This window comes from Callionymus lyra, chromosome 15 (genome assembly GCF_982586985.1).
Source record: "Callionymus lyra chromosome 15, fCalLyr1.hap1.1, whole genome shotgun sequence".
NCBI lineage: Eukaryota > Metazoa > Chordata > Actinopteri > Syngnathiformes > Callionymidae > Callionymus > Callionymus lyra.
This window is the reverse complement of record NC_141832.1, coordinates 10710101-10725175: the sequence shown is the minus strand read 5'-3', so window position 1 is coordinate 10725175 and position 15075 is coordinate 10710101. Positions and strand designations below refer to the sequence as shown.

The 15075-nt window shown below is 39.2% G+C and overlaps 2 protein-coding genes across 3 annotated transcripts; both read right to left on the bottom strand.

Moving 5' to 3' along the window:
• Positions 1-2464: 2464 nt before the first annotated feature.
• Positions 2465-6914, bottom strand: dsn1 (DSN1 component of MIS12 kinetochore complex). The gene is made up of 11 exons (XM_087809201.1): positions 6880-6914; positions 6679-6715; positions 6333-6588; positions 6191-6264; positions 5080-5152; positions 4921-4993; positions 4794-4838; positions 4167-4238; positions 3939-4086; positions 3787-3874; positions 2465-3704 (listed from the first exon to the last, which is right to left on the bottom strand). Exons 1-11 carry the CDS (start codon positions 6912-6914, stop codon positions 3622-3624), a joined length of 984 nt encoding a protein of 327 aa, XP_087665327.1. The 3' UTR covers positions 2465-3621.
• A 522-nt stretch (positions 6915-7436) lies between these two features.
• On the bottom strand, positions 7437-15041 carry atp13a1 (ATPase 13A1). 2 transcript variants are annotated; one of them, XM_087808889.1, is made up of 25 exons: positions 14515-15041; positions 13203-13292; positions 12825-13088; positions 12591-12746; positions 12443-12512; positions 12272-12378; positions 12063-12192; positions 11917-11972; positions 11716-11842; positions 11503-11640; positions 11312-11432; positions 11085-11242; positions 10797-10972; positions 10620-10730; positions 10411-10536; positions 10225-10333; positions 9930-10123; positions 9757-9853; positions 9497-9681; positions 8917-9031; positions 8655-8851; positions 8439-8581; positions 8257-8368; positions 8038-8181; positions 7437-7954 (listed from the first exon to the last, which is right to left on the bottom strand). In XM_087808889.1, the coding sequence occupies exons 1-25, from the start codon at positions 14857-14859 to the stop codon at positions 7844-7846; spliced, it is 3582 nt and encodes a 1193-aa protein (XP_087665015.1). In that variant the 5' UTR covers positions 14860-15041; the 3' UTR covers positions 7437-7843. The 2 variants fall into 2 exon arrangements, with proteins under 2 accessions (XP_087665015.1, XP_087665016.1); XM_087808890.1 differs by having other exon boundaries at positions 10231-10333.
• Positions 15042-15075: the final 34 nt, after the last annotated feature.

Here is a 15075-nt window from a genome sequence, read left to right as displayed (position 1 = left end):
CTCCAATCAGAGAGCTGCTACCATAACACTGGGCTCTGCCATTGTTGTTGCTGCTGCTGGCGCGCGCGGGTACGTGCGATGTTCTGGACTGCGAGAACGCGCGTGAGCTCGTCTTTTTTTTTCTCCTTCTGACCAGTGGACTCGACGTGAGCTCAAAGGGTGGGTTTTTTCTTATCGAGCCTGGCAGTAAAAAACACTCTAGATCCCATTTATAACTGATAATGGATCGTTCCATTGGGTGTGTGTGTGGAGTAATAACCAGTTAATACACCAGAACTTCCAGGTCCAGGAAAGACTTGCATTTATTTATTTTTTAAAGCAAAATGAATATGAAAAGAATGAGAGTATCGAGCTGTGGAAGTATGAATATTAACTTGTTTTGTTTTTTTCCAAGAATCTTTCTGAACAAGTACATATAGACAGAGGAAGTATAATAACTAAGGGTTAAAGAAGGGTATCATCCAGAAAAAACAATAGTGTTGATGGTTATATTACAATCAAACTACAATACTCTAAAATTATCGTTATATGTAAACATTTTTTTTATTAAACATTGATCTCATAAAAGCACTTTTTTTTCCTCCAAATATTATTAAATATTACACTAATTCTTTTTTTAAAGGGCAAAACGCCCTAAACTTGGACTAGTAATGAAGGGGCAACGCAAAACCAGTCAAGGTCTGGTCTATATCTAGAGTGATAATAATAGTCATGTGTAGTATGTACTTCTCTAATGTGTATTTTTATGGATATTGTGTAGATGAGATGTATGTTATGGATTGCTATGAGTGCTTATACATATATTAATGCATACATTATGCATTCATATGAGTATATGTTTAGAAATATCTTGCGATTTCCTTTAAACTAAAATACATATAAACATTAATACCTGACTTGTACACATTACAAAAGTATAAAAGTGGGGGGAAGGGGAGAGGGGGGGGGGGGTCCTAAATATAAATTAAATAGCCTGACTGCAGTGGGCAGGAGGGAGCAGTAGCATCTCACCATCCTGCACTGTGGATTCAATATTTAAATCTTTATAAATCATGACATCAATATGCATTGTGGCTGATCTATGTTTAGTTATTTAAAATGCGTCTTTCAGTCAATTCCACATGTTTTAATTATTTGGTGGAACAAGTTTGGCTTCGAGCTACAATGTACTGTAGATCAAAGTTTACATATTTTTAAACATTTTGATGCATGGATAAATTCCAAGCTTTACCTGAAATGGGCTAGTAGTACACAACAAAAAAAAGAAGTAAATTAATCACAGATAGTTTATCCAGCAACCATACATTCTCAACTCTGACTGATGTATCAAAAAGTGTTTTTTAAAAAAAAACTAAGTCCAGGGTTTACAGGGTTTTCCCAGCTTCTTGCAGTGAGGTTCAGCTAGACAGGATTGTTATCTGTGGCAAGTCATGTCCCGTGTGAAGAAGTAGCTGCCGTTCTCCAAGTCTCTGGCGGATGAAAGATCTCAATCAACTTTACCGACCTAATGAATCACTTTTCACCCTTTTGTTGTTCGCGGCCAGACTATATGGAGGAGGGGAGAGCATGTCAAAAATGACAACTTAGTCCTGCTCGATTGATAGAACGTATGTTAAAATATTCATTGAAAACTTTGGGATGTTCTTTTTCTTTAATCAAATGTATTGCAGTCTGTTTGTACTTTCAAAATTGTGTACGTTTCATCAATCCATTTTATAATATCATCATTCGTCTGTGTCCAGAAGTAAAATGGAAAACATAGAAACTGCCCTGATGTAATCTTTGTCACTTCAGCAGTTGTATCCAAACATGGCTTCGCAGATATTCATCTGTTTGTAAAAATTGTACAATTTTTTTTTTTGCGAGCAGTCTCCAAACAAAACAGCCTAACCTTAGCCCAGATGTTCAAAATATCCCCATCCGTTTTCTGTATGAAAATGTTGACAGCACAGATTGAAAACAAGTGTCCTTGTTTTTGTTTTTTGCAAACTAGGCAACTCTGCTGTAGTTTATCACTCAGATCACAGAGACAGCCTTTCAAGACAAATGGCTGGTGGAATGGATGTGGAGAAGAGCAGCAGCCAGCAGAGCTATACTGAGAAGAGATGATGGGTGTGCATGAGGTAGTAGGATCAAACTGGCAGTGCTTTATGCTGACTCTCCACACATCTATCCGCCACAATCTGAGGCCAATCAATCTAAAGTTGAAGACGAGAACAGAGAATAGAGCAAACGGAAACCGATCGTTTTCTGTTTTGCATAAAATAAGCTAATTGTGAACGGGACTAGGACTCATTATTTTAACACCAACTAAAGCTCTTCAACTCATTTATTGTCGAAATAAAAGGGTGAGGTTGTTTTTACTTTAAAAGTTAAAGATGTCGCTACAGTGAATGGACTGTAATGACATTGTAATGACATTTTATAGACAATAGCACCCCTCTTTGAAAGTAAGAAGACGCCATTAGCTTTGTAAACTTGTTTTTATTGTTGGTTAATCATTAGAGGAGGATTTTTTGTGGAAAGTTCTATTCATTTGGATGCTTGAGCTGCCCTCCTCACCCCAACAGCATCAAGCCTCATTTTCATCTAAATAAGAATCGATCTCTCCTGCTGTGCGCCAATCTCCTTTACTCACAGCTCTCCTGGTCATAACCCCGCTTGTCTTCTCTTATGCCTTTTCCCCACACTCTGGTCCCTTTCATTATACACAATAACAAGCTGTTTTTTTTTTTTTTAGATCATTGCCTGCATGACACAGACTGCCATTTGTGTTAATTACAGTTAATTAAAAGAGGGGGTAGTTTCCAAACACTAATCACCCAACAAATGGAGATCTTATATCAACGAGTAAATGGTTTATGATACGAGAGTGATAGGAAACAAAGCTTTGACTGACTGGTACAATGTCAAAGCTTCGTTCTGCATCAGTGACCCAGCCAAATGCAAGAGATGGGGGTGAGTCACCGAGGGGGGGAGGGGCTTTCTCCCAGCCCTCCTGGTCAGGGGACACCAAGATAGTGAAATAGATGCAGCACCAAAAGGAGATGACTTCAGATGAGCATGCATGAGACGACTGGGTTGACTGCAGGGGTCATAAAAAATGACAACAATCAGCGCAAATGGTCGGCTGTGGTTTTCAATTGTAGATTACATAAAAATATCTTGACACGGATGCAACATTATATACATTTAATGACGATGAGTATTCCCGTTAATGGAAACGTAAAAGCAAATATGTATTAACTTATAGAAGAAAAAAAAAAAAGTACAGGAAATTTCATATCGTATTTGATCTGCCATAACAGGACACAAGCAGAGTCTAGGATCAGCAAATAAACATGGGTAATGAAAGCATTGAAGATGTCAAATAAGATTATTTGTGTTAAAAAAACTAAGAAGTTTACACAGACAAGTATATTTTAGCAACAACTTACAAACGCCATTCACCAGCTATGGTAGCTTTTTTTTATATAGCCCGCTACCGCCACCTGCTGGTTTAAAGTTGAAATACTATCACAGGCCGTCTTCACAAGCACATTTTCACATGGTCAAATATATAAGAGCCTCTATATGGGCGGAAGAATTAAGAAGATAGGTGCCGTCATCACGTGTAAGTGACTATTGGGCTTTGGATGATACAGGGACTCCCAGTAGTTTCCGGAAGGGGTCGTGGGGAATATCCTGAAATCCTGCTGCCTTTGCTATAAGGAAAATGGGAACAGGTCACTTGTTAACACCATTTTAATAAAAGAAAAAGAGAGTATCTTCTAAAAAAAACATTACCTAATCGAACACTGGTCTCTTTAATGAGAAGATGCGACTGCTCCTTGATCGACAGGAGCTCTCTCACCATCTTAGATTGAGTATCCATCTAAAAGATTATCAAGACATGAGTTAAACAACAACCAAGTAGAAATGAATCAGTTGACGCGTACAATTATTTCCATGGTCTGAAGCATCGGCTCTTGTCTGGAGAGGATGTCGCAATAGTTTGGTTTATCCTTGATTAATTGGTACTGCGAGGACTGGGCTATAGATGCCTCATCTATGGATCCAATTTTCACAGGCCCCTCAGCTACTTTTCTAACAAAGAAAAACAGTTGTTATAAAAATAATTAAATAAAATGTATTTATTTATTGTACACTAACAATATAATACTCACCTTTTTAACTCCTCTGCTTTACTCCGGTGTTTGTCCAGTAACATTTCCCATGATTTGCTCTCAGCTTTGAGCCTTTAATTTAAAGCATCCATTAGGTTTCCAAATTAATGGTCAAACAGAAAAAGGATGGACAGATTAAGCTGTCCGGATGGAATATTTTACTCAGTAATCTTAATAAATAAAACTTGACTGTGTAGTATTAACACTTGCATGCATAAGTTTTTTTTGTTGTTTTTTTTAAACTCAAATATTGTCACTCTCCCTTTCCCCTTTAACTACTTTTAAAGTATACGTGAGATAAGATGGTGTACACGTAACCAGTTATAAAGTAAGGTTTGTTTTCCAGAGTTCAATGTCTGAAAAATGTAGCAAATCGACCAGATGCACTGGATTTTTATCCACTTATTGTCTACATGGCACATTTAATTTGTCACTGCAAAGTGATCCAAAAAAAACAACAACAACTCAATCATATTTTAAAATAAATTGTGTTGCATTTAATAAAATATAAGGTTTACTTACTCTTAGCACTTTACAAACAAATATTGATGTGAATTTTATCAATAAGTACAAATAGAATCAACTTAAAAAATGTTAATAGCACCAGCTAATACTACAGTATATTACCTGTTTATGGCCATGTGAATTTTTTCCTCTTTAGGATCGCCGGATCTAAAATACAATAACAACAATTAAATAAATTCTCCACTTAGATATCACAAGATGAAGACAGTCGACGAGATTCATAGTTTACCTTGACGAGCGCGAAGGACCATCACTCTTTGGACTTTTAGCCAGGGAAGCACACTCTTTAGTCAGGCAGTCAACTGAAAAAACGAAATCACCGATGTGAAAATTGTCTTTTTTTAACACTTAAACGGTCCAATTAGTTGCGAAACAAATGGTGGTATACCTCGCTTCTGAAAGGATTCCATTGATGAATTTGGCACTGATTGAAGGGTTTCATGTAGTCTGTCTATTGCCAGCTTAGAAAAAAAAAAGTTAGACATTCATTTCAGACATTGTTTTATTTCACAAAATGTTTTAAATCTTTAGACCGATTACAAAAAAACCCGTTATGATTAGTATTAAATTCTACAGTGATTTAAATATACAATTCTCTAAACTTAGAAAAATGTTGTCGGAACATGATCTGGAGCTTGTAATTCATGCGTTTCTGTCTTCTCGCCTGGACTACTGCAACAGTTTATTTTCATGTCTTAACAAGAAGGATCTGTCTCGCCTGCAGTTGATTCAGAACTCTGCAGCGAGAATTCTGACCTGCTCTAGTAGAAGAACTCACATTTCTCCTTAAAACTCTTCACTGGCTTCCAGTTTCTTTCAGGATCAACTTTAAAATTCTGGTTCTTACTTTCAGATCTATTCATGGTCAGGCTCCTCCTTACATCACTGATCTGATCCAGCCTAACACCCCAGCTCGGGCTCTGAGGTCTGTGGATCAGAATCTACTGATGGTTCCTGAACACGGTTCAGGACCAGAGGAGAGAAATCCTTCCAGGCTGTTGCTCCTAAGCTTTGGAACGATCTTCCTCTCTCTTTGCGCTTGATGGAGTCTACTGACTCCTTTAAGAAACATCTTAAGACGTTTTTATTTGTTCAGGCTTTTCCCTGATTTTCTGGAACTCTTGTTGTATTATCAGTTTTATCTTGCCCCTTAAAGTATATACTTTATTGAATATTGTTTTAATTGTTTAAGAGCTTTGTGACCCTGGTCTACTTACTTACTTACTTACAATTCTCAGATTTTTCCTTCAATTAAGTGGTTCAAAACTCATGCACTTCTCTGCAACTAAAACAATAATACAATCTTTGGGAGGTGTTTAAAAGAAAACACATGCACAAATAATGTCTTATCGTTTTTAAATTAAGGCATTCCACACATGTATAAACCTACATTAAAATAATGAAAACACAATTAAAAAAAACAAAAAAACATGACCATGGTTAAAGAAATTTAACAGACCTTCAAAGCATTCTTATCAAAATTGTATTATCGCCTCTACCTTCATGGATGCCGCCATTAACTTGTCCAGTCTTTCATGGTCTGGGATGGATGTGCTTATGTCTCTACATAACGCTGCGGAAGCAAATATACGTGTTATATAGAACTTGCATTAAAAAAAACAACATTTTAGAATGACATACTCTGATATGGGTTTGGAAGAAAGGGCAGTGATCGCCGGACGAGAGTAGATCTTCTCCAAGACTTCCTCCGTGCAGGAGTATCTCGAGGAGTATCCTCTATGTTTTCGGTCTGCATTTCCATCCCATCTGTGGCAGGCATGACCTCTGAACTTTCTATTTCAGATGAAAAGTCACCATTTCGTGGCGATTTGTTGGGAGGAACCACGTCTTGATCTGACCCTGAACCCCGTCTTTTCTTTCGATTAACAGGGACAACCTGGATTCAGACGATTAAAAAAAAGAATAGTTTGTATGAAAACAACTATTTTTGCTTATGTGGAGTAACTGCAAGTTTTATAAATCTTACCAAATCCATACTATCCGTTAATTCTTCAGCACGGCAACTGCAAAACAGTTGTGTTTATTTACATGACACACCCATATTGTTATAAGAAGAGTTAAGACACAACATAATAGATGTTTACGCATTGTCCTACCAATAGTTATAGTTGTTTACAAAACTAAACACAGTTAAACTGTTGTTTTTATATGTTTTTAGACCACAAACCTGTCGCGCTCTGAATCCTTCTGTATTTCCGCCATTTTTCTTTCAAATGTTTCCGCCAGACAACGGCGCGCGCGTACACGCTATGCATTGTGGGAAATGTAGGAAATATTCTTTGGGACGACAAATGTGGAATTTTTAACTCATAATCACAGAACGAGGTAACGTTTGTGATTCGTTTAAAGTAAAATGTATATATATGGAATTTAAAAGTTTTTAAACAAGAACTTCCATTTATTTAAATATGTCAAGGCTGAAACAATATAACTCTCAACCCGATGTTATTTTAATGGAAAGTAAATTATTATTTTTTAACTATAATTAAAAACGTAGCTGCAGTTTTCTAACTTACAATTAACGTTTAAGAGTTATATAAATTATTGTTCTAAAAAAAAAAAAAAAAAATACTATGTTGTGTTTGCAACACTGGAAACAAAAGTGTCTGATTCCGACAAACTATTAATCAGTATTTTGTTAATACACTTATAATAGCTCCTGTAAAACATACTCTTTTTAGAAATAAATACGACACATAAGCCACAACATTATACAAATTTTATAAGAGCTCTTTTTATTTTATTTATTTTTACAAAATCACTGAAAGTAGTTAAAGAAACCAAAACACATCTCAATTCTCTCGGAGAATGCTCTCTTTGTAAATATCTGGCAGGCCGTCAGTCTTGCACTCCACACAATACTGCTGTGGTCATTTGCTTCATGAAGCAGCAGGAAAACCAGTTAAAAAAGAGATATAGATAAGAAAGAAGTTATTAGTATCCAAATGAAATAAACATAAATAGGGAAGATTATTAGAAGGTAAAAGCGGAACAAGGATATGTGGAGTTTACAGTACAACACACCATGTCTATGTCAACTCTCTTGTGAGTCAACTTTTTATTTATTTATCTTAAGTGTTTTCTCCCTTTAGGAATGGATGAATAAGGTCACCAGCTGATGGCACAAATGTTCAAGAAGGCAGCCTGAGAGTTCCTTTTCCAAGCAGAAACTGCAGTACACGGTCAACCAGCAGGGCGGCGACAAAGTCCACAACCAGAACCTGGGCGATGACCATTTTGAACTGCAAAGATGGGTGAATAATAAACACACACTATTATCATCAGTATTCAAAACATATAATTACAGACGGAGTCGTTGATTTACCTCAGTTGGAATATCTACGAGAGAAAATTGCTCATTGAATTCCGGCGAGGAGCCGGTCAGTAAGGCCACGATTGCTAAACCAGACAAAGCAATGCTCCACAGCAACGGCCGATTCTCACTGAGGGACTCCATAAATGGATGACCCTGTCAAACAAAAGAAACTCGGTAACTATAAACGCTAAAGGTGTAAACATCCTGTAGAAATGGAGGCACAAATACCTTGTAATTAATGGCAAACGTTGCCATCTGCATAGCCATGGACATTATGTACACAGTGCTGTTGATTAGACTGGGCTCAAACTCTTTGTACAGGTCAGCAAACCTCTCCTCACTACAACACAGAGAAGAAACGTGAGATGCCATTGTGCAAAGAACAAATACACCTGCTTTACACTACATACCGTGGAGGACTTCTGGATTGTGCCTCTTTGTAAAGGTAAACCAGACTAAGGAAATGGACAGCAAACTGCAGCAGCACAGTTAACACAGTATAAAGGTTGAAGATGTTTGGCAAAGGCCTTTCCCGTGACAGAGTTTTAAGTGGCTGAATAAAAAAAAAGAAGGGAAGGGTGATTACAAGATGAGCATAACCAGGCAGGTAACTAAAATCGTCTCACCTTTGACCTAGAGATGAAGAGGAAGCATCCAGCTAACAGCAGACCCTGCAGTGTGGCCTGGAAGTCGCTGAACTTTACCCCTTCCAGGTAAAGTACTGACTGGCTATAGGCTAGCACGAGAGCATTGAGCGCAAGGATCTTGAACATCTGCAGCGTTGTTACTAGCGTGCAGCGGCCTTGCTTTATGACATGACAGACTGGGAAGAGAAAGAACATATTTGTGAAGATTTACCCTTTAATATTGAGCACATATCTCACTTACTGCACTGTATGGAGGAGAGTTTGGAAGTGAAAGGAGCAGCGATGGAGGCGTCACCCAGCTTCACTATTTGCACTTGATCTTCTTCAAGTTCTCTCAACACCTGATTAATCCTTTCCTAATGAAACAATTAAAAATATTATGATAAGAAATGATTAACAAAATGTAAAAAAACATACATATATATTTACATATGGACTCGATATAAGCTGAACATAGAGTCTAACTCGAGATATTTCTTGTGTAAAATCCAACATTCTTGACGTTTTCTGAGCAAATTCACAACTTGACTTAATCTAAAAGTGTCAAGTAAAGAGAGCATCATGAAGTAATACTCTCTTATGGGTGAGATAAGATGGTGCACACGTAACCAGTTATAAAATAAGGTTTATTTTCCAGAGTTCAATGTCTGAAAAATTGAGCAAATTCACCAGATGCACTGGATTTTTATCCACTTATTTGTCACTGCAAAGTGATCGAAAAAAAACAACAACAACTCAATCATATTTTAAAATAAATTGTGTTGCATTTTATAAAATATTGTGCGCTGTAGCACATCAACTGTGTGACAAAAAAAACACACCTTCTGAGCAGCAAGTTGTTCTTCTCTCTGGGCCATCAGCCTCTGTCTGGCTGCTCTTGAGCTCATTTTGTTGTTTGAATTGGCAGGTAGCGACGGCTTGGATTCCACTGCCAAGGTCTCCTTCTCTTTAACTCTTTTTTTTCTGTCTGGCATGCGTTCAGGCGCATTGGCCAATAAGGCAACACCTAAAATAAAAGACAACATTTCCGTTGTCAGACGGTCACAATTTAACGGTCAATCACGTTTAGGGCGAGCGTTACCTATGTGGGCGTGTTTGAGAGCGCCGACATCATTTGTGCCGTCGCCACACATCAAAGTTACATATCCCAATCCTTTGAGGCTGGTGATGACAAACTCCTGCGACGGCGTTCAAAGCAAACCATTACAAACTATGAATGAAATTAATTTAAGATATAATAATGCTTAACTGAACCTTTTGTTTGGGGCTGACGCGGGCAAACACTTTTACATGTGGCAGAAGTGCGTGGAGTAGTCTGGTGTCACAGCAGAGTTTGGCAAGCCCCTCCCCTGTCACACAAAGGTCAAACTTCTGCACCAATGTGGACGAAGATGGAGGGGGGTTTGGGATGTTAACAGAGCCATCGATAGACTCCCAGTGCCATTCACCTAGAGAGAGAAAAAAAATTAACATTTTTGTTACATAACTTAAAATGAATAACCATACACATGGCACACACAAATAAAATGTGGAATAACTTCATCTATACCTTGACTTGAGCTTTGTTGTAATACAAGTGTATGCTTTTTTTGGAAGAAGTGAAGCTCTCTGGCCACATGACAGGCGGTTAAGGGGTTATCACCAGTTATCATCACCACCTGTCAACAAAAGAATAAAGAAAACATAAAATACATATTCATTTTTTTGTTGACTTATTTTAAGCGTTTTTATTTACATGATGAGATGCTTCTTGGATTTCTTTAATCACCGCCTTGCTGTCACTTTTTAAAGGGCAAGACACGACCATAAACCCAGCAAAGGTCAAGCCACACTCGAGAGAATTTCGATTCATCTCCCGAACCTTTAAAACAAAGGTAACAGATTTAAAACCAAACGGTACCTCAGTTGAATAACCCACACTGCTAAAAGAGAGTCTGCATCTACCTGTTGATGACTGAGATGTCCCATTTCTTTGTAACCCAACGCCAAAACTCGGGCCCCTTCTCGAGACATTTCCTTGTGGACGTCATCGTAGCTTTCTGGACACACTGAGAACTATAAAGAAGTCGTTTAAACGCACAGATAGTAAACCAGTTCAACCAAGTAATGATGTTTCAATACCATTCCTCTGAGCGTCTCTGGAGCTCCTTTCACAGTGGAGATGTAACAGAGCTCAGTGGATCCCAGTTTTTCAAAAGAAGCCAGGACAGACATTCTCTTTAAAGCACTGGCGAAGTGAAAACGCTGGTGGATCTTCAGTCCCTGGGTTTTGATTCCACGTGCGAACACCTTTTCATCTACAGTGAGGTGAAATGGACTAACATTAGTGAGATTACAACAACATAAAATTGCATACTTTTGATGAAGAACGCCTTTTCTAATCTTTTTTTATTTTTTATTCTCACACACCTTTAGTGAGGGTCCAATCAGCAGCGGTCAACATGGCCTTCTCCAGTGGGTCACCAACCAACTGCCCGTCTTCAAGCGTGACCAGAGAATGACACGTGGCCACCACTCGATGCGTCTCCACTGGGATATCGGACACTGGCATGACCTCTTTTCCCGCTCTGAGGTGAACAAAAATTTAATTTTATAGTTGTAGTATACTATATATGGGTAATGTTAGAGATGCTCACCTGAGTCCAGCCACTCCCCGTACCACGAGGCTGTCGCTGGTCAGGGTGCCGGTTTTGTCAAAGCAGCAAACCTCAACCTTTCCGGCAAAAGGTATTCTAAACGGTTCCGTACAAAAGACATCTAAAAAAGAGGGATAAGAGGAATTTATTAAAAATAGATTGAAAAAAGGAAGTCGGGCAGGGCAGCTTACAAAGTTTGGCCAGGGCGATAAGAGACGTGTTGACCGCGAGAGAAAGCTCGATGGGGAGCTCAGGCGGCACCACGGAGGTGAGGATCAAGGTGCATTCCAGAAACAGCTTATACCGGTTTCTACTGGCATCTTTTGTCCCTTTAAAACAGAATAACACAACTTTTGTTATGAATACCATTAATTTAAACAATCAATTTGCTGTGCTCAGCTCACCTTCTACCCACACATAAACTGCAGCAGCAATTGCAAAAACAAGAAGGAAAAGAATGAAGATAAAAGTCTCCAGGTTGTTTGCCGTGACTCTCTTCACACCAAAGAGAATGGTTCTCAGCAGTTTACCCTGTGAATGCAAATTTCACATAAAATTGTCCACCAATGACTGTTTGAGATATTTTTGTTGAAAAAAACAACAACCTGAGAAGTGTAAAATCCAGTCCTCAGTACATAAGCAACAGAGCCATTGTCGACAGCTGTGGATTTGAAAGAGAAGAAAAAGTTGTTTTTTTTCCATCCATCTTAATAATTCATTCACCACATTATCAAGTTAAGATTGTACATACGCTTCAGCCCTGCACTGGCTTTTAGTGGAGGAGTGTGCTGGACCACTTTTGTACCCCCAGAGATGACATGTAGCCGGGAGTCTGTCTGAAGGTTGAGTATTTGCTCTGGATCCAAGTCCTCCACAGGCTCCTGTATTCAAACAACACCAACATTTTTAGGATTATATTGCCAAACTGTGATTGCTCAAGTGATGTGATCTGCATTCTACCTTCATCTGAGGGACAGACTCTCCTGTGAGCATCGCTTCATCCACAATGCAACGACCCCTGAGCAGCAGCATGTCACACGGCACCAAGTTTTCCTGAAGCGATCGCCCTGTGAAGAAGCAAAATATGTTTAAACTTCACTGTTCAGGTAGCTGCCATTAACAAAAACTCACCTATTGATACGATATCTCCAGGCACAAGTTCATCGCTTGATATTGGTCTCCACTTGCGATTTCGATACACCTACGGAAAATGGTTGATCGGTTTAAAAAAAAACAAAAGGCTTTAACATTTCTTAGAAAAGCTTGTTTTGATTCTTACTTGGATCATGTAAGGCTTGTTTCCCATGCGACGAATCTCTGACATGTTTCTCATTTGCTGCTGGACCAGTGAGGCTTCGAACGCCACAAGCATGAAAAGTGTAAACACACTGTAGTACCAATACTCGTCCAAACACCACAACCCCACACAGAAGACCTGTTGAACCAAACAAGATTGAAATTAGGTGAAATAGATACTCACAGCACATGGCAGTAGATTAAATATATATTATACCTGGAATACAAAAAATGGGGCAGTAGCTCTCTCTTTAAAAAGGTCCAAAAAATCTGGAACCATCATCTCAGCCCGATTAGTTCCAAATCGCTTTTCGGCCGCTTTTAGTTCAACCTCATCTTGGTAGCCACGACATGACTGGAAATAGCTCATGGGATGATCGGTGGGGAAGGCAATCGGAAAGAAGCCTTTCTTTTCTTTATGGTCAAACGTATAGCGGATCTTTTGGAACTCAAAAGACAGGATTTCCTCTTGGTTTTCATCCTGGTGTTCAACAACAAACAAAAATAAAATCAATTATCTACAAAAAGTGCTCAGAGTGAAATAACATCACATTAAATTAAGCTGCACAGTAGAGGAAAATATATTTGTACCGACCTGATCTCTTTGAAGGGCCACAAGTTCAGCGGAACCGTTATTAGGAGTTGGGATGACCTTTGCAAGAGTGGCCTTATTTGGGGATGGTTCCTGTATATGCAAAAAAATATGAACCGTTCAACTACTGATCAAGTTTTTCTGTTATACAGTCAACAACAATTTCCTGAAGGAGACCTCCTGAGGGATCAATAAAGTTCTACCTACCTACCTACCTATTCCAATCTGCTGATTGAAGAGGCTTTTGAAATTATTTGTGACAACTATGGAACACTTGAAATGTTAAATTGCTCCTACTTGTATAGCGCTTTTCTCCACTTTTTCCAGGAAAGCGTTTACACTAAATTTACCCATTCACACACTGATGGGAGTAGGCTGCGACGCAGCGTGTCATTTCAAACATCAGGAGAGTACATTTACTATTGCACTATTTAGAAAATATTTATACTATTGTCATCTAACGGGCGTCTGGTCAGGATTGAACCTACAAAACCTCCACCTGATTTCAGATTAGCTGCGAACTGACACTAGGTTAGAAGTTGGAGCAAAGAGCATCCTCCGCATGTGACACTTAACTGTGTCTTCACTGGCTGCCAGTTTCTTTCAGGATCAACTTTAAAATTCTGGTTCTTACTTTCAGATCTATTCATGGTCAGGCTCCTCCTTACATCACTGATCTGATCCAACCTTACACCCAGCTCAGGCTCTGAGGTCTGTGGATCAGAATCTACTTATGGTTCCACACACACGGTTCAGAACCAGAGGAGAGAAATCTTTTCAGGCTGTTGCTCCTAAGCTTTGGAACGATCTTCCTCTCTCTTTGCGTTTGATGGATCTACTGACTCCTTTAAGAAACATCTTAAGACGTTTTTATTTGTTCAGGCTTTTCCTTGATTTTCTGGAACTCCTGTTGTGTTATCAGTTTTATCTTGATCTTTAAAGTATATACTTTATTGAATATTGTTTTGATTGTTTAAGCGCTTTGTGACCCTGGTCTGGAAAAGCGCTATACAAATAAAAATGACTTACTTACCTACTTACACTTTATTTAGGGTTAAGCTAAAAGTTAAAAAAAAAATTGTGTAGAATATGCGCCCTTTCAACTGCAATGAAAGGTATTGACATGTAAACGTTAAGTGTGTTTTTAAATGTTTTAATGGATTTCTAATATACTAAATTCAGTGTTCAAAACTGGGTGATACTTGAACTTCCATCATGCAGTGACAGGTACGTAAAGATCATCTAAAAAATAACATCCAGACAGTGAAGAAAGACGGTGAATACAAGAGCACAATGTTGTTTAGTGACATTTTACCTTGGAGCAAGTGAGCCAGCAGTGCGCGTGGACGGACCAATAACCGGAGAGTGCTGTGAGGACGTGCGCGATCCCGATGGCAGCCAAAGCCAGGAGGCCTGCCTCCGGATACTCCGAGGCGCCGTACACTCCTAACCACGCGTACAGCCAGCAGGGGTAGAGGAACGCCACGAAGGGGAGCACTGTACCGTGGAGGAGTCGGGGTCTCCGCTTGTAAAGTGTCACCGAGCTCACGAGTTCGTCGCCGGCGCCGCTGTCACGCTGGCTGTGGTTCACAGAAGGAGCCATTTGCCGCTCACTGGTCCCGACTGCAGCCATTCTACGGTCGTTTTGGACGTCGTTCATCGCCTTCTGTTCGCCCCCCCCGTCTCCCTCCTCAGCCGACCACCACGCCGCCCTTATTCCAGTCAATAATGGTTTAATTTCAACAACGGAGCGGCGCTCAGTCCAGCAGACAGACTCCGTTTACTGAGTCGCTCCTTCTACAAAAACCGGGACTTCCGCATACGTCAACACGTAAAGACACGTAATGCTAAAAGTTACAGGAAAAAAATAAATATT